The sequence below is a fragment of the Castor canadensis genome, chromosome 12, assembly GCF_047511655.1.
Source record: "Castor canadensis chromosome 12, mCasCan1.hap1v2, whole genome shotgun sequence".
Taxonomy (NCBI): domain Eukaryota; kingdom Metazoa; phylum Chordata; class Mammalia; order Rodentia; family Castoridae; genus Castor; species Castor canadensis.
In genome coordinates this window covers 37,415,577-37,434,954 of record NC_133397.1, presented here as the reverse complement: position 1 = coordinate 37,434,954, position 19,378 = coordinate 37,415,577, and the positions used below count along the sequence as shown (strand labels likewise).

The following is a 19,378-nucleotide window of genomic DNA, read 5'->3' as shown; positions in this document are numbered from 1 at the left end:
AAGCCAGCCCTGGGCAAAACACAAGACCCTATCCAAAAAGCAACTAAAGCAGAAAAGGGCTGGGGGCATGGCTTAAGTGGTAGAGTGCCTGCCTAGCAAGTCTAAGGCCCTGAATTCAAACCCCAGTACTACTACACACACACACAAAATTTTAAAAAAATTCATATATAATGCACATATATATATATACACATATGTATGTGCATATATATATATATATATATATATATGTGTGTGTATATACTTATATATAGTATTTAACGTTTCTAATGTCTAGTTGAATACCAAGTGCTATTTCTTTTACCACTCAGGTAATAGTAATATGGCTCATGCTTCATTTTTCTTTAGGATTAAGGAGTCCACGCTGGAAATGTTCCTGTCTAGAATCTTGGCATCTTGGACTAATGCAGCCATTCATACTCTTGAATTTAGTTCCCCAGCTCTAAAGGATAGTCTGAATGGGAATTCATCCACAGTTGGGAGACTTTTGGAATATGTCTATACTCATTGGGAGCATCCACTGGATGCTCTGAGACACCAAACCAAAATGATATTCAGAAATCTTCTCCAAATACATGAGCTCACAGTGAAAGGAGCAGATTTGGTCACTGATCCTTACTTTTTGGAATTGACTAAGAGTCTTCTACAATTGGAATGGCACATTAAAGGAAAATACACGTGCCTTGGCTGTTTGGTAGAATACATAGGAATTGAGCATATTTTGGCAATAGATAAAAGTATTCCATCTCAAATCTTAGAAGTGATGGGGGACCAATCATTGGTGCCTTATGCTAGTGACCTCTTGGAAACCATGTTTAAAAGTCATAAGAGTCATTTGAAATCTCAGACTGTCGACAGTACTTGGATTGACCAGTGGCATGAGACTTGGGTTTCTCCTCTCCTTCACATACTGTGTGAAGGAAACCTGGATCAAAAGTCTTATGTGATTGATTATTATTTGCCAAAATTACTGAATTACAGCCCTGAAAGCTTAAGGTACATGGTAAAGATTCTTCAGACTTCTATTGATGCTAAAACTGGTAAGAAAAAGATTAATTTTTGTTTTTGTAATTTCTATTTATGATGCTTTAATATGCTTAACTACATGTTAGCCATATTTAAGTTTAAACTTTTCCACTTCTATAAATAGTAAAAGAGGATATTAGTGATAACTATTTCATATTGAAACAACTGTTCCTGTACAATGGAGTCTTTGACTAAAGTCATTTCTCCAAGCCAAGGAATGATTCCAGTTAAGGAAACCAGATGAGTTTTCTTTATTACAAAGTTTTAATTAGTTGTTTTCTTAACCTAGAGTAAACATGTATTTTTATATAATTTGCTTATCCAGGTGATTGAGACAGTAATTAAAAATGTTTCAGGTAAGTTAAAAGACAGGTAACATTTTGTATTGGAAAAGACAAAATTGGAGGCACAACGTAAAGGAGCAGCTGTGTATAGTCATTTAGAATAGGGCTAAGAAATCCAGTGTAGCTTGGTAAGTCAGAGTGTAAGGGCAGACACACAAGGCTGAGAGAATGCATAAGAACATTGTCTGGAGTGTTTTGTCCAGTTTTTGGAAAGTACCAAGGAATTGTTGAATTAAAGCATAATTCAGTAATGAAGGTATAAAATGATGACCTATACTCATTAAGTAAATCTTAAAATACTCTGTTTGACAAAGCAAGAATATGATATCTTACTGTACCATTTAAGAAATACTTTCAACTAAAATGGTTAAAAACTTAAAGTATTTCAAAGAGTATAAGGTAACAGGAAAATTTGATTTCTGTACATAAAAATACTACATCATTTAAGTAATTGTAATCAATTTTTCTTGCCTTTTTGAGAGGCCATGTAAAATTTAGGTTTCATGAATCTGTTCTAAAGGAAGTTTGTCTTTATTTTTATATCATAGTTTATATGTGGTTTGTCCTGTGAACCAGAGTTCCCTATCTCCTTATTAAATAGCTGGTGTTCTAGTCTCTGAAAGCAACAGGTCTTTATGATCCTCCTTTTGTCTTCCTTATTAATGAGTATAGTAACTCCAAAATATGCAGAGGAGTTCTGTGTTTATTTTTAGATAAATAATGGTCTTTGATTACTGAAGTGTTTTTCCTGTTCTTAGCAGAAAGTTATTTTAGTTTTTGCATAATTTTTTGTAGTATTTCTCCACTTGCTTTTTTTTTTTCTGATTCACTTCTCTATTTCATTTTCTAATTGTCAAGGAAAAAGTAAAAATTCTAGCAGATAAGTTGTTTTCTTTATATTAAGATAATTATGGTTACTTATAATTATTGACACAAGAACAATTAAATAATTTTTAATGATTGTTTTAGAATAGGAGCTTTAATTTGTGTTAGAATTTAGTTTAAAATGTGATTTTTACTTCTGAGAATACAATGTTAATTGTAAACATGAAAATTTCAGTCTTTGCATAGCATAGTAGTAGTCTTTGTTATTGTGCTTGTGGGACCACAGCATTCTTTTCCATCCTCAGGGTCTTGTAATAGCAGAGGGGCTCTGGGAGCTTTGATGGCATGTTTACGAGCAGCCAGAGCTCATGGACATCTGCAGTCTGCAACTGATGCTTGGGAGAACCTTGTGTCCAGTGCAAGAATAAAGCAAGGCCTAATTCATCAGCACTGCCAAGTGAGGAACAAAATAACTGGGGATTTGTATAGATAGACGGTCCTGAATTATTTGTTTCCTTTAGCAGTCTAATGTGCAGGCCCCTAAGTTGTGTCCAGCACTGTTTTAGGGAGTCCATATAGAGAATGAATAGAAAGTTAAAAGTGTCATGCTTGTACTCAGTCTACATAAAGTGTTGTTGTGATAAGAAAACTTATATAAAGTACCTCGGAACTCTGAGAAAACAATACAGATACCAATATGCTCTTATGCAAGAGAACTTGTCTGTGAGGCTCAGAAGAGCCTGGTCAGAGTAGGTAGTGGCTGACTGGGAAATGGAGCATTGGAGCAGTACAGAGGATGGAAGGACAGGTGTACAAGTTCTGGAGGACGAGTAAGGATGTTGTCCATTTTTTGCAAAGCATCAGTGCTAGGCTGATGACTTCATTGGTGCCCAGTCACTTATTGCATGAAACCATTCAACCAGAACCACTTTGTCTTCAGCAAGGAAGTAATGGAAACAGATGAGTTAACAGAGTGGAAGCAAACAGAAGTCAGGCAGTCATCTGAGAGTGAGGTGAGGAGGTCCTGGTGTAAAGTGGTCACTGAAATAAAAGAAAGTAAGGATGGAAGAATTATCATGAAATAAGATTAGCTAGTTGGTTTTTATACTCCTCCCAAGCTTATACATTTGATAAGATCATTTTATAGGAAGTAACTGTGTGATCTTTTGGATTAGGAAACCTTTCTAAGGGACATATGGGTAAACCGAAGTGTAATTTTTCCCTTTGGTACCCTGTGTAAACAACTAAACATTTCAGGTGGTTTAGGTTTTGCTTGTTTCATTGGGAAATTAAAATTTTATTTCTTGGTGTATTTTAGGTACGGATAGATACTTTAGGCTTGCTTTGTGAAAGTAATCGAAGCACAGAAATTGTTACCACAGAAGAAATGCAGTGGATTCAGTTCTTTATCACATATAATCTCAACAGCCAGTCTCCTGGAGTACGACAGCAGATTTGTTCTCTTCTTAAGAAGGTAGAATTTTGCATCTCAAATCTTCCGAAAGTGGTGAACTTCTCTCTGGAAGTCATTTTGAAAAGGAGCCTAGATTTTGTAGGAATGATCATGGCATTGGGCTAACAGCTTTCTTTATGGCTCTTCTGTGATCTGCTCTGTAGTTTCACAAAGCTTACCTGTGGGCTCAGAGTCTGGGGAAAAGTCCTTTCATTTTGGTGCAGCAAATCAACCTGGAGCTATTTGTCTTTTTTTAATGTTCATATGTGCATACAGTGCTTGGGTCATGAGCTATTTGTTTTGAAAGAAAAAAGCTAGCTTTGGGGCTTTGGGGATTTGTGGTTTTAGGAAATGTGGGTAATAGGAGGAAGGGTACTCTTGCATTTTTATATTTTTTTAAGCACCATAAAATAGTCATTTTTGAATAATTCAACTCAAATTAATCATTCAACGTGTGGGATGCAGAATTGGTGTAGCATAGAAATGAGTATATTATCTTTAGGTTTCTGCTGACTTAAAAAAAATCAGAGAACTGGTTTAATGGTCATATTCTGGTTGCAATAATACTTCGTTTTTGGTTTTAAAAATTATAAATGTTAATTTTTCTTTCAAAAAAGAAAATACTTCAGATTTTGAGAGTTTAAAATTAGTGCTTTTCTTGACTTAAATTTCCCTTTCAGACTGATCTTTAAGTATAATGTGTGGCTCAGATATTCTTTTCTTTTCTTTTTTTTTTTTTGGTCTGCATAGTTGTTTTGCAGGATACAGGAAAGTTCTCAGGTACTTTATAAATTGGAGCAAAGTAAATCCAAACTTACCGCAGAAAGTGAGTTAACCAAAGACCAACCTTCTATTACTTTACAACAATATAAGGTAGGTGATACGTTACTAGACATAAATTAGTTTTTAATGGTAATGGGACTTGAACTCAGGGCTTCACACTTGCTAGACGTGTGCTCTGTTAATTGAGCCAGACACCCAGCCAAGATACAGAGTTTTAAGAAACCTAAAACAATTGTGAATAAACATTACAAGGAAACAATTGAAAGTCTCTTGGTGAATTGTGTTTCTTTGCTTTTTTTTTCATTCAAGGTGGCTGTCACATAATCGTTCTGGTGCTTTGGTACCCAACTTGAGGTAGCCTGAGTTGTGAAATCAGTGCTGCATTTGAGGACTGTTATGGAATGACATTAATGGGCTCCCCTTTGTAACTCATATGGGCCAGATGAACTTAGTGCTTTAACAGATAGGTATTTTTGGGCTTTGAACACCTCTTCAGAGGGTGGAAGACTCTGCTCTGGCTGTGCCTGTTTTCTCTTTACGCTGACATGACTTGAAGTGGCTTGACGTTGTTGGTGGTCTGGCCCATCATCGTTCAGTGTGAGGAAGTTCGTGTCCATCATATTGGGTGAGCTTTAAGAGTAGGGCTGTGTTCCAGGGCACTGTGTTAATGCAATGTATGGAACTCCAGGCATAGCAGCTCCAGTCTGGACCAGGATTCAGTTCAACAACCTTCAATTTCTTTCTTTTTTTTTTTTTTTTTTTGGCAATCCTGGGGTTTGAACTCAGGGCCTCACACTTGCTAGGCAGGCATTCTACTGCTTGAGCTACTCTGCTAGCCCAACAACCTTCAGTTTCTTTTCAGCAGAACAGAATGAGCTTTTCCCTGGTTTCTAACCCAAAGCTAGCCTCTCCAGCAGACCCTTTTTTTTTTTACCGTAAGACCTAAATAAGAAATAGAGCTCATCTGTTTTGGTTTGCTTTGGGAAATAGGTATAATAAATTAATGATGCATTTGAATTATGACATATTCACAACCTACTCTAAATGTTAGTATGGATGGACTTGGTTTTCAATTTAACAAATATTTTCTATACAAAAGCTGAAGTTAGCTTTATCATCTTAAGAATCCTGACAATGAATATTAGAAAGTCACAGCCTAAACTTTCTAGGGATAAAAGATTAGTTCCAATTCTGACATTTATCAGTTGGCTGGCTTGAGTCTCCTCCACTGTAAGTGGGATTAGGAAACCCTCTCAAAAAGGTTGGTTTTGAGACTAAGTGAGAAATATCTTTGTAAGTTGTAAATCACTCTAAAAAGCCTCTTTGGGAGTCATTAAAAGTAATTTATTTAGAGTATATATGGAGCCCCTGCTGTCTTTGTTAGCCTCTTTTCATTCATTATTAGTTTTAAGGAAACATCTCTTGCTGCTTTTTGCAAGGGGTAAAATGACACTTGTGAAATCTCAATTAAGTACTTAGAAACACAAAACCTATTTGGTAGATTTAGAGTCTGAATTTTCATGAATATGTGGTTTCTTGGATCATGGTTAGGGATATGCATTTTTTTTTTTTTTCCTTGAAACAGGGTCTCACTATGTGAGGCTGACTTCAAACTTACTATGTTCCTGCCTTAGCTTCCTGAGTGCTGGGTTTACAAGCATTTACCACCAAATATGGCTCGATATGCGTTTTTTGAACATTAGTCTTTAGCGACTTAATCTGAGTTAACTTTGCAGTTATGGTTTTGTCTTCTAACTGATAGTAACACATGGTGTTTGGAGATTGTGAACGTGGCCCTATTTTATCATTATCCTCATAAAAGTGAATATATAGTTGATTCAGTGATAATCACCACACCAAGTACTGGGGAAGAAGAGACTATTAGTTGAAGAAGATGGTTACTGGATGTGATTTCATACCTAAATAACTAATATTAATAACTAGAGTACTTCTGAATTTATAAAATGTTGCATATCCATGTTCTCATTTAATCTCTGTAGAAGGTTGTAGAGTAAGCATTCTTATCCTCACTTAGCAGGTGAGAAAAAGTGGTGAAGCTTAGTAAAGTTCTGTGACCTGCACAGCATCCCTCGACCAGTAAATGGTTCAGCAAGGACCCAAATTCAGATCTGCTGTTGACTTTAAAATCTCAAGTTTTTTGGATGAGACTAGCTTAAGTAAGACAGTACAGGGAGAACTTGGTGGTGAATTCACTGGTGTGAATGACTTATAAGATAACTTGGGGAAATTGAGGAGTTGAGTAATAGGAACTGAGTATAGAAAATCAAGTTCAGAATGGGTAGTTAGGGTTTTCCATGGTAAGCCAGGATATTTGGAAATTCACTGGGACTGGTTTTTTTTTTTTTTTTTTTGTGGTACTTGGGCTTGAACTCAGGGCCTTCACCTGCAGCCACTCCACCAGCCCTATTTTTGTGAAGGGTTTTTTGAGATAGAGTCTCACAAACTATTTGCCCAGGCTGGCTTTGAACCACGGTCCTCCTAATCTCTGCCTCCTGAGTAGCTAAGATTGCAGTCATGAGCCACTGGTACCCGGCTCACTGGAACTATTGAAAATAACTAAATATGCACATATTGAGCTCTTACTGAATGTATGGGAAACTGCTTTGGATTAGGGATCCTGATGCATAGATATGATCATTGTCTCCATTATAGTTAGTCTGATTGAGGGAAAAATGAACTATATTAGAAATATAAATGACTACAATTAGGATAAGATAATTCCTTGAGAGTAACTTTGTGGTGCTTTAACGTGAATGCTGTTTTACTTACAATTAAAACTAATTTGACAAGGACAATTTTTGTGAATGCCCTATTCCTTTGAAACCCAGTAGGATTAATAAACTAGTAAACTCTTAGGGCTTGTGAGGGCCTAAAGTATAAATCCCCAAGGTTGCATATCTACAAACAAAATGAATCCAGGGACCTCACATTCCTGGCTCTAGTCAGTTGGGACTAGGGCTTCTCATACACTGTTCACAACAGAACAGCCACGGGGTACTTGAGAGGCACAGCTGCTCTTTATAATTTTCTTCTTTATCTTACACTGAAATTATTTTTTTTGAATTAGAGGAAAAAGATTTTATCCTGGTCAAAATATTTCTCACTTTGCTTTTTAAAAAAAATTGCATTTTATTAAAAGTTTCATTTTCTATCATTTGTATAAACAGAGCAGGAGTCTCAGGGGAGGAGAAAGTCAGTGGAATAATTGGATCCTTATATGAATTATGCCATAGCCAAACTTGTCAAGTAGTCCATATTGGATATTTCTTTTTTTCTTTTTTGTGGTACTGGGGTTTAAACTCAGGGCATTGTAAGTAGTAAGCAAGTGCTCTACTACTTGAGCCACACCTCCAACCTTCTTTGTTCATTTTCAAACATTAAAAAGAATTCATACATTTGGCATCTGAATGCTTCTGACTAGGAAAATCAGTATTCATACAGTTCTGACACAAAGCAAGGGTTAAACATCCTATTTTCACCAAACCAGAAACATGTTTTTTCCTTTCTTTTCTTTTTTTTTTTTTTTGGTGGCACTGGGGTTTGAACTCAGGGACTCATGCTTGCTAAGAATGTGCTCTTGCCACTTGAGCCACTCTACCAGCCCTGTCTTTTTATTTTTTGTCTACAGTTACAATTGTATTGCTTTTTGTTTCTATAAAGGTAGGTAGGGTTAATTGAAGTCACAATATAGTTTGTAGTCATCGGTATTGTGTTAGTGCATTTTGTGTTGCTATAACACAGTACTTGGATACTTCACAAAGAAAAGAGGTTTATTTAAAAAAAAAAAAAAAGGGGTTGGTGGTTGGAAAGTACAAACAGCATGGTACTCATATCTAGTGATGGTCCTTTCTGGCTGTGTCACAACATGGGAGAAAAAGCAAAAAAACCAAAAACAAACAGTGCAGAGGAACACATGTGTGAGACAGTGGAAGCAAGAGATCAAGCCAAGAAAGTTGAACCTGGCCCCATTCTCATAGGAACTAATGATACCGGACTTAATCCTGAGAGAAAGCATTGATCCATTCATGAGGATGGAGCCCCCATGAACCAGTCACCTTCCACTAGGGTCTGCCTCTTAAAGGTGCTACTACCTCAACACAACCACTCTGGGGACTAAGCTTGAAGCACATGTACCTTTGGGGGCAAACTATCTACACCATAGCGGGCGCCAAGCTGAATGATCAAGTGAAGTAAACAGCTAGTGTTGTAAAAGTCTTCACTGTTGTAATTAAAAATGAATAAAACAGCTACTCTTCAAGGGGCGGAAGCTACCTTATTGTGGGCTAACTCAGCTACACTTGTACTTTTTAGAATTTCATGTCATCCATCTGCAGCAGTCTTTTTGAAGCATTGTTCCCTGGATCCTCCTACTCCACTAGGTTTTCAGCCTTAACCATCTTAGGCTCAATAGCTGAAGTTTTTCCTGTCTTAGAAGGTAAGTTTTAAGTAACGTTTGGCAAGAGTATTTTTTTTCCCTTTCAGAACACATATTTTTTTCAACATTTTGCTTTACTTGAAGTTTCAGGTTTTTGTCTTTTCTTTAGATTCCATTGTACTATGTAGTTGTTATTTTTACCTAGTTAAATTTGCCAGTAAAGGATAGGAGAAAGAGAAGCTGTGTCCCCTTTTCATTGATCAGTCACAACTACAAGTTTCATAGATTATGCTTATTATGGGAAGAGTTCCTGCTTTTACCTCCCTAATTTGTTTATTACTGTTTTAAGAAATGGCCTAATCTGTTCTTTAAGTTTTAAAATTAAAGTCATAATTACCTCTCTTAAATTTAATACTCCTCAGTGAGTCTTTGTGGTTAAAGTGTGGTTTCCCTTAAATGCTATCTGTTTCATAAGCTTCAGTCTGGTTTCGGAAAGACATTATAAGAATGTCATTTCCAGGCATTATGGTTTAATGATATTTTTTGTTTTTCCTTCTGTGGGGCACTCAAAAGGATAAACATTTAAACTTCCCCCTTTAATTTTTATTTTTGGTTCTTGACAAGAAATGATTCTTCTTGCATATGTCTGTAATTTGGATTTCTTGCTTCTTGTGTTCAGTCTTCCTTAGCTGTGGTCAGTCAGGAAAATTCCCTGCTCAACTGCTTGTTAGCATGCAGTAGCCAAGGGACCAAGGAGTTTTACACTCTAGTTGTATTCTTTCCTTCTTTTTTTTGTACTGGGCTTGAATTCAGGATCCATACTTGTTAAGTAAGTGCTTTATTACTTGAGTACTCCCACAGTCTTTCTTTCAGTTTGTTTTGAAGGTAATGCTCATATTAGCTTCACCAGGGCTGGGCCTGAACAACAGTGCTCTACCTCCACCTCCCAAGTAGCTGGGAGTACAAGTGTGCATTAGCTGCACACCAGTTGTATTGTTTCTTATTCTCAATTACCAGGCAAAGTATAATTTTTTGACAGGAGGGAAAGAATTAGATGTTGGTAATATGTGCTTGCTTCATTTAAGGAAAATCATTGCTGTCAAGTTTTTATTTTGAAAAAATTCAAATCAACAGCAAAATTTCAAGAATAGTTCAGTGACTAGCCATGTACTCTTTATTTCAGTCCATCAGCTAATATTTTTCCATATTTGCTTTATCTGTCTCACTGATTTTATAACTGTTGCACCATAACCTAATTTAGGAAATTTAATGTTGGTATCATACTATTATCTAATGTACAGTTCACATTCAAATTTTGCCAGTTGTCCCAACAAATTGCAACAATTTATTACAGAAAAAAAATTTCTCATAGTCTGGGAGTCAATTCAGTGCACACAGGTTGCATTTTGATGTTATGCCTCTTCTTGGCCTCCTTTAATCTGGAAGGTTTCTTATTTCATTATATTAACATTTTAGAGCAATGCATCTAGGTTAGGATTTGTTTCTTTGCCAGGTATTTTGTTCATCTCTGGGCATTATACAAGGTGGTACATGATGTTGGCTTGTTCCTTTGTTCATGATGATCAGTTTAATTTAATTACCTCATTTCAATGGGGTGATAGGCCAGAAAATGCCTTCAGAAGACAACCATGTCAAATCCTCAGACCTTGAGAATATGAACCTTACATGGGAAAAATGCCCTTGTAGATGTAAGTTGAGGACATTGAGATAAGATAATCCTCATTATCTGGATGGGCCACAAATTTTATCAGAAATATCCTCATAAGAAACAGGTAGAGAGAGGTTTGACACCAGGGAGAGGAGACAATGGTACAGTGAAGGTAGATATTGGAGGATACAGCCACATGTCTTGTAATGCCAGCAGCCACGAGCAGATGGAAGAGGCTCCTTTGGAGCGAGTGTGGCCTGACTGATAAAATTGGTTTTGAACTTCTGCCTTCCAGAAATGTGAGGGAATAGATCTTTTTGGTTTAAAACCACTGAACTTGTAATTTGTTATTATCTACTGGTAATGAATGTAGGGATTCATCAGTTTAGTGAAGTTTTTACCTGTGGTTGATTGATTAACAAAAAGTTTTTGCTTATCTAATGCAAAATGCACATTAAATGTATTTAGGCATGGGAGAAGACAGTAAGCTAAATTAAACTGATATTTTTCAGTCAGAAAAATAATATATTTAAATATACTTTGAAAGTGAAAATCTGAGTCATCTTAATGAGGTGAGACACATATAATTGGGCTGTTACTGATGTCATAGTAATTAAACAATAGAGAGGTAATGCAAATATAGCAAGTTATACTATACTCATTATTTTTTTCTTTTTTCTTGGGATTGGGGTTTGAACTCAGGGCCTCATACTTACTTGCTAGGCAGGTGCTTTCCCACTTGAGCCACTCCACTGATCCTTTTATCTTTGGTTGTTTTTGAGATAGGGTCTTGCTTTATGCCCAGGCTGGCCTGCCGCAATCCTCCTATTTGTGCTTCCTGGAGTAGCTGAGATGACAGGCACACAGCACGACACCCAGCCATTGGTTGCGATTGGGCTTTTGTGAACTTTTTACCTGGGCTGGCCTTGAACCACAATTCTTCCCATCTGTCTTTTGAGTGGCTAGGATTACAGACTTGAGCCACCACACCCAACTGACCCATTACTTTTAAAGGAGGGTAAAGAGCCATGACTATGAAGTACGAGGTGGAAATTGTAAATTTATCCTTCATCTTTATTGCAAGAACTTGTGGAGATTTTATATTACTTTGCAGAAGGATTGCAGTTTGGTAATAGTCAAAATGGTTTCTGCATTTCCTCAAGTATATCCTAGACCAAGAAGAATAAACCACGTAGAATTAGATGTCATAGTATTCAAGGTGAAAAATTGGATTCCACAATTAGGTTAAAAAAGTTTGTTTGCAATGTACTAAACAGGGGGTTTCCTCTTTTAGAGCTTACATTTTAGTGAAGGGTTATAGACAGTAATTAACAAGTTACTACATAGAATATCAGATGAAAAGTTTTATGAAAAAATATTTCAAGAAGACAAGAGGGAGATATAGAATGCTTTTGGAAGTATGGGTAGTGGTAGCTGTTTTATAGAGTGGTATCAGTGATTTGTTCAGATTTGAACAAAGCTGTTAACCAGTAGGTCAAAAAGTAATCATGAAGGAAGTTAAAAGTGGTAGAGCCCTTGCCTAGCAGGCTCTGGGTTTGAGTCCTAGTAATGCAATACTTTGAGATAAATAAAAGCAAATTACAACATACAATTACAAAAGCAGTGCTCTTAGGGAAATTTACAGATGTAAATGCCTATATTAAAAAATAAAAATCTGAACCAGGCACTGGTGGCTTACGCCTGTAATCCTAGCTACTCAGGAGGCAGAGATCAGGAGAATCATGGTTCAAAGCCAGCCTGGGCAAATAGTTTGTGAGACCCTATCTAGAAAACACCTAACACAAAAGGGCTGATGGAGTGGCTGAAGGTGTAAGCCCTGAGTTCAAGCCCCAGTACTGGAAAAAAAAAAAAAAAAAGCTGAGAATGGTGAGTACACTCTTGTAATTCTAGCACTCTGAAGGCTGAGGCAATAGATTGTGAGTTCAAGGTCAGCCTGCACTGCGTAGCAAGACCTTGTCTTAAAAACCAAAGAGAAAAAAAAGAAGAAAGATCTTAAATAAATAATCCAACTTTGTACTTCAAGAAATTAGAAAACAATAGCAAACTTAAAGCAAAGCTAGCAAAAAGAAAGAAATAATAAAGGTTAAAACAGAGGTAAACAAACAGAAATTTAAAAAATACAGAATCATCAAGACAAGTTTTTTTTGGTAAAGATTAACAAAATTGACCACGTTTTAGCTAGACTAAGAGCAAAAAAAGAAAGTACAAATAATAAGATTAGCAATAAAGCAGGGACATTTCTACACTTACATAAAAATAAGAAGGATTATAAGATAATAAAATGAACAATTGTATGCCAACAAATTGGATAATCTACTTGAAATGGACAGGTTGCTAGAAACATGAAAATTTCTGGCTAAAGAAGAAATTAAAAAAATTGAACAAACATGAACAAGATTGAATAAGTAATCAAAAACCTCCCAGCAGGGCTGTGAGGTGGCTCAAGTGGTAGAGTGTCTACCCAGCAAGCTTGAAGCCCTGAGTTCAATTCCCAGTGCTGCCAGAAAAAAAAAAAAAAGTCCAGTACACATGCCTTCACTGGTGAAGTGTACCGAACATTTAAAGAATTGATCCTACTCCTTCTCAAAGTCTTTCATGAAAGTGGAGAGGAGAGAGCAGCTTCTAATTTGTTCTGTGAGATTCTTCATACCCTGTTCCAAAAGCCAAATAAAGACATAATAGAAAAAGAAAACTACAGACCAGTATTTCTTATGAATACAGATGTAAAAATCTTTGGCAAAATACTAGCAAATCAAGTCCAGTGGCATATTAAAAATGTTGTACACTGTGGCCTCGTGGAATTTATCCCAGGAACGCAGGGGTGGGTCAACATAAAAAGAGTAGGATATGTGATCATGGTCATCGTTCTGTGTCAGTTCATTCTAAGACATGGTAGGGCTTCGAATTCTAGGTCAGGAAGTTTTATGATGATTAAAAAAATATGTATTCCTAAATTTGTTTGCTTTTGCCTATTAAAAATTTTTTTGGTGTACTGAGGTTTGAATTTAGGGCTTTGTGTTTGCTTGGCAGGCACTCTGTGGCTTGAGCCACACCTCCAGGCTGCTTTTGTTTATATTTAAAAATCACTTAGGATCCGGGTGTAGGTGGCTCAGTCCTGTAATCCCAGCTACTCAGGAGGCAGAGATGAAGGATAGTGGTTCGAAGCCAGCCCGGGCAAATAGTTCTTGAGATTCTATCTTGAAAACACCTAACACAGAAAAGGGCTGGTGGAGTGGCCCAAGGTGTAGGCCCTGAGTTCAAGCCCCAGTACTGCAAAAAAAAAAAAAAAGTTAGGAATCTTTTAATAATACCTTTTGAAAGAGAATAAAATGGTTTTAAATTTTAAGGAATGTCTATTTCCTATTTGGAAAACTGTAGTAATTATTTTGTCATTTGAAGAAATGCATTAATAGAAAAGCTATTTTAAGCCTGTGGGTAAAATATGAAGTGTGAGGGCTCTTAAGTGGAAGAGCCCTTGCCTATCATATACAAGAGCGTGGGTTTGATCCCAATACCAGGATTAAAAAAAAAAAAAATGAAATGACCCAAGCCTTGTATGCACATATGAATAATAAAACAATAAAAAAAAAGTAAGAGTTGTGGTAGAGTATAAAGTTAAGTCTTATGATGGGTAAAGTATGAAGTATGAATTTTTTGTGTAAGTATGGCCAGATAACTTCAGAAGATTGACTTTAACTTACTTTTAGATCTTTTCTGATATTTTGTTTTTTTTAGGTAGTGTCCAAACGGTTTATCAGCTAAGTCAAGATATTGATGATGGTCGTTTCCAAACACTAATGGAATGTTTTACCAGTACTTTTGAAGAAGTAAAAACTTTAGCGTTTGATCTTCTGATGAAGTTATCAATAAGAGCTACACAATTTCAGGTATTGGGACTTTCCCTGTATCAGTGTAAATCTGATTACATGCATAAAACTTTACTTTGCATAGGTGAAGCAACCAGGATTGTCCAGGTTCTTTGCATCAGCCTTCTTATGTCTTTTGGCTATTTCTTTCAGCTACTCATATCTTTCTACTATTGTGGGATGGTGAGAAAAGAGGAAATATGGTGAAAGTCTACATCATTCAGTCCTACTTCCCCTGTTTTTTTTTTTTTTTTTTTTTTTGTGATACTGGAGTTTGAACTCAGGGCCCCCACAGTTGAGCCATGCCTCTTAGCTCCCAGGCTTGCTTTTTTTACTGCTTTGATGAAAGGAATGTTGGGGTGCAGAAGGCAGTAGATTTTGTTGTTTACAAGATTGTTGGTAGGTGTCTGTTAACTATGGTCTCCCCAGTTCCCTTGGGCTTATAATATTTGATCAAAACACATCACTTACAGTAATTTCAGTTTTTAAAGATAATCTTCCCACTTTGTAGACTGGAAGATGGTGGCAAATGAGATGGAGAACATGTTTCTGGTCTTCCAATAAGCAGTAGCTAAACTGAGACTGAAACTCTAGAGCATTTGAGGTTAGCAACAGTTTTCTCCCCAGGAGGTCTACCCTGGCTGTGGCCCCAGTCTCAGCCCTAGCTTTCTTCCTGACACCCTGCTCTTGCCACCTTGGGGTAGGAACCAAAGATGGGCTGGGGGGTGTGGGTGTGAAGGCACAGCATGGGGTGAGTCTGCAAGGGGTTCCCTTACCAAGTCTCATCTCTGGCCTCGAGACTTATTGTGGGCTATGGGGCCACCAGCAGAGTAGGCTCCAGAGCTTTTTAAATGCCCTTGCTATAGCTTTTTGTTAGAGTTTTGTAGAGGCCAAGGTCACTTGCAGGGGCTATGGCTGAGCCATGGTCTGGGCTCCAGCTGTATTTAGTGCATGATATGTGGCTTGACACGACAACTTGTAGGTGCAGTGGGGTTCTGTAGAAACACATGCTAGAGAACACCGTGTCTTTTAATGGCATTGCAAGATCTCAGGATATCTTTTCAGATTTGGGTTCAGGTTGAGAGTTGCTCTCCAGCAAGCAGAAGGTTCTTTGGTTCTCAGTCTGCTAACTCTTGTTTCCTACAGAATTTTAAATTGGAATCTTTTTCTTTTTTTGGGAGGGGGGGCAGTATTGGAGTCTGAACTCAGGGCCACATGCTCCTACACAGTTTTAAAATAAGAGATTTTTCTTCTCCTCCCTTACTATTCATCACATGTAGTTTTTTATTTGTGTAGCTATGCCTCATTCCTGGCAAAGTTTTTGAGAGTATCTGGAGAGGAAAAGGCATATTACAGCATATATATGAAAAACCTGGTTCTTAGCCTGATGCTGTAAATCCTAGCTACTCAGGAGGATCGTGGTTTGAAGCCGGTTCCGTGGAAAATAGTTCCTGAGACCCTATTTCAAAAATGCCCAACACAAAACAGGGTTTGTGGAGTGGCTCAAGCAGTAAGAATGCTTGCTTGGCAAGCGTGAGGCCCTGAGTTTAAACCACAGTGCCACCAAAAATAAATAAATAAATAAATAAATAAATAAGTAAAAGACTTGATTCTTAAACTGCAAAGTGTTCTTTGGGGACCTGTGCCCCTCTAGTTTGACAGACATGTGCTTAGTAGAGACACTGTGGAATTCAGGAAATTTAGTAACATGGCTTTCTATAGGATTTTATTCTTATTTTCTGATCCTGCTTGCATACTAATAAAATGGCATTGGAATGGAATAGACATTCAGGATTTTAAAATATTAATTAAACGATATATTTCCAAAGTCTTTCTTTAGCGATTACCTATATAATATTTTTTTTTAAAATGTACCTAACACCAAAACAATTTTCGAAACAGCCTTTGTATAGTACATACTGTGATGGCATATCTTTCTAAGATATGACTGGGAGAGGAAAACACTGCTACAAAGGTAGTTTCAAAGGTAGTCTGGTTATAGATGTAGGGAATTTCTATAGGAAAAAGTACACTTTTGCTGAAGGAAGACATTTAAAAAATACCAGTGTTGAATTTTCCAATTGAAATTATTTTCAAGGCCTTCATCTCTGAACTGATTAATAGTAGTCATCAGTTACTATAATAAAAACTAGCTTATATTCAGGGAGAAAATAAATTAATGTTCATATTGAGTTACAGCTCTATGACAGATTGTGAATTTAAATTATGTACGATTCCTTCAAATTATAAAAACCTCTTTATGGCAGTAACTGAGACTGCTTTGTTTTAGGATTCTGAGAAACTGCAAGACTTCTTCCAGGCAGCACTGGAGCTCAGCACAAGTACGAAACCATATGATTGTGTAACAGCTTCCTACCTGCTGAACCTCTTAATCTGGCAGGATGCTCTGCCAGCATCCCTGTCTGCCTCCTTAGCCCAGCAGGTCGAATGCAGAGATGGAGATAAGTCAGCTGCTGTGGTGGAAAGGAACACATTAATGGGTTTGTATTAAGGAAATAGCCTTCTGCTTTTATCATCAAAACCAATATCTTATTCTCTCACTATCCATTTGGTTAAACTGTCTAATGGTTCAGTATTTATTTTGTGGTTTCTTATTTAAGAGTTTACAAACATGTAACAGCACGGTGAGTTCCTTTATGCAAATAAACAGTTTACTCAACTGTCACACTTGTTTCTAAACAGATGATTTATGTTAAATACGTAGATGTACAAATGTACATTAATAAAGGACAACCTCTTTCTCCACAAAAACTGTACTTTCTTCCTGCAGGAATTTTACTGTGATTATAGACAGGTCATCTTCATTATTTGTATACGAATTCTTTTATGTGTTGGGGCTTATGTTATAATTGACTGCTATTACCCAACCACACCCGAACCCCCACCCCCTTTTACTTTTTCCTTATAGCTAATTCTAAAGCCTATGGTCCAAGATGGTTTAGATTTAGCAATTTTTCTATAAATTTTATTGAGGATTTATGTACATAATTTTATGCTAATGACTCTTCATTTTGGAATTGTACTGAAAATACAGACAAATATGAATTTAAAAACAAGCAAAAGAGAGGTCAGATATAGAAAGAATTTTGAAAACTATCCTTCTTTAGATGGTAGGGAAAAAGCAGGAGACCATGATTAGCTCTGATGGGAATGTGGTTATGGGTCTTGGGATGCAAAGATGACAGTACTGGTAGAGGATGATACCTGCCCACTTAAGGGGACTCTGAGAAGATGACCAGGAGGAGAGCTGCAATTGGGGTGAGTTGGGGAGTGGAGCAGAGTGCATGATTCACAGAAAGCATTTCAATTCAAGACACTTTAATTATGAAATATTGTTAACAATAAAATATGTCAATACAGAATATATGCCTATAAAAACTTCACAAACTTTGTATACAAGCTAGGTGATAACACTCAGTTTAAGAAGTAGAACAAGGGCCAGGGTATAGCTTGGTGGTAGAGCCTGTGCTTGGTATGTACAAGTCTTTGGGTTTAATCCCCAACACTGCAAAAAGCCAAAAAGCCAAAAAAAAAAAAAAAAAAAAACCCAGACTCAGTTTTCTTATCTGGGTGCAGTGATACATGCCTGCAGTCCCAGCCATTCAGGAGGATGAAATAGGAAGATCCTTTCAGGAATTAGTGGCAGTGTTGGTAACACACTGATACCCAGTCTCATTAAAAAAAAAAAAAGTAGAATAGCACCCATATCTTCGAAGCATATTCTATCCTGTGTTTTATATTAATCTTTATTAATCTTTCATCTTGCTTTACTTTATAGTTTTGCCATGTATATATGCATGAAATAACATATTGTTTTATATGACTTTGAATTTTATCTCAGTAGTACTGTGGGCATTATGTAAACTGGTAATCTCGTCTTTTGTCGATAGACTTGTTTTTTCTAAATAAATAATGCCAGTGTTAGTATTCTCAGATAGATTGTCTAATGCAGATTTCTAGGAGTTCATGGTAAACAAAAAAGTGGACGTCGGGTGCTATGGCTCACGTCTGTAATCCTAGTTACCCAGGAGGCAGAGATCAGGAGGATCACGATTCAACCCCAGCCTGGGCAAAGAGTTCATGAGACCTTAGCTCGGAAAAACCCTTCACGAAAAAAGGGCTGATGGAGTGGCTCAAGGTGTAGACCCTGAGTTCAAACCTCTGTACTGCAAACCTTCCCCCCTCTCCCCCAAAATTGGACTATCTGGTCATAAAGCTTCTGCATCTTCAGACTGTGAATAAGTTTTCCCACTACACTGCCACCAACAAATTAGGTGTTGTGTTACATCATGTCATAATCATAATTTGCTCTAGTCAGATTTGAAAAATTTGTAGAGTATAAAGTAATATATCATTGTATTTTCATTTTGCATTTTTGTGGTTACTGTGATGTATCTTTTTGTGATACATCTTTTTACATGTTTACACCCTTTGGTGAAATGCTTGTGATATCCTTTGTTCAGTTTTCTGTGGAATTATTTGTCTTTTTCCTATTAATTTTTAGGAGTTTTATATATTTTGCATATTAGTAATTTACTGGTTATGCTTAATTTTAAAATTTAAAATATAACCCTCTTTTTCTGAGGCATGAGGAGAAACATCTGCTGTATTGGGCTATCTCATGTCTGTATATGAAAGAATGAAAATGGATTCACTACTTCAAACCATATACAAAAAATTAACTCAATATGAACTGACAACCTAAATGTATGAACCTTAGCTATAAAACTTTCAGAAGAAAACATGAGTGTCAATCTTTGTAATCTTGAATTAAGCCTCGGTTTCGTAGATATAACTCCCAAAGCACAAGCAACAAAACAAAAATTAGATTAATTAGATTTCATCAAAATTTAAAACTTTCATGCATCAAAGTATATCATCAAGAAAGTAAAAAGAGGGACAGGAGGGTGACTCAAATGGTAGCGTGCCTGCCTAGCAAATGTGAAGCCCTGAGTTCAAACTCCAGCACTGCTA

The 19,378-nt window shown here is 36.7% G+C and overlaps 1 protein-coding gene across 9 annotated transcripts in view; it reads left to right on the top strand.

The window, feature by feature from the left end:
• Thada (THADA armadillo repeat containing) overlaps window positions 1–19,378 on the top strand; it is a 321,031-nt gene that overhangs the window by 17,937 nt on the left and 283,716 nt on the right. For all 9 annotated transcript variants that reach the window (XR_012439673.1, XM_074049587.1, XM_074049582.1 and 6 more), the window contains exons 12-18: window positions 349–1,040; window positions 2,501–2,652; window positions 3,514–3,669; window positions 4,399–4,521; window positions 8,764–8,887; window positions 14,253–14,404; window positions 16,674–16,884. Coding sequence is in view for 8 of the 9 variants with exons in the window: in XM_074049587.1 (XP_073905688.1) it covers window positions 349–1,040; window positions 2,501–2,652; window positions 3,514–3,669; window positions 4,399–4,521; window positions 8,764–8,887; window positions 14,253–14,404; window positions 16,674–16,884 (1,610 nt within the window). In the remaining variant the exon portion in view is untranslated. The remainder of the gene's footprint in view (window positions 1–348; window positions 1,041–2,500; window positions 2,653–3,513; window positions 3,670–4,398; window positions 4,522–8,763; window positions 8,888–14,252; window positions 14,405–16,673; window positions 16,885–19,378) is intronic.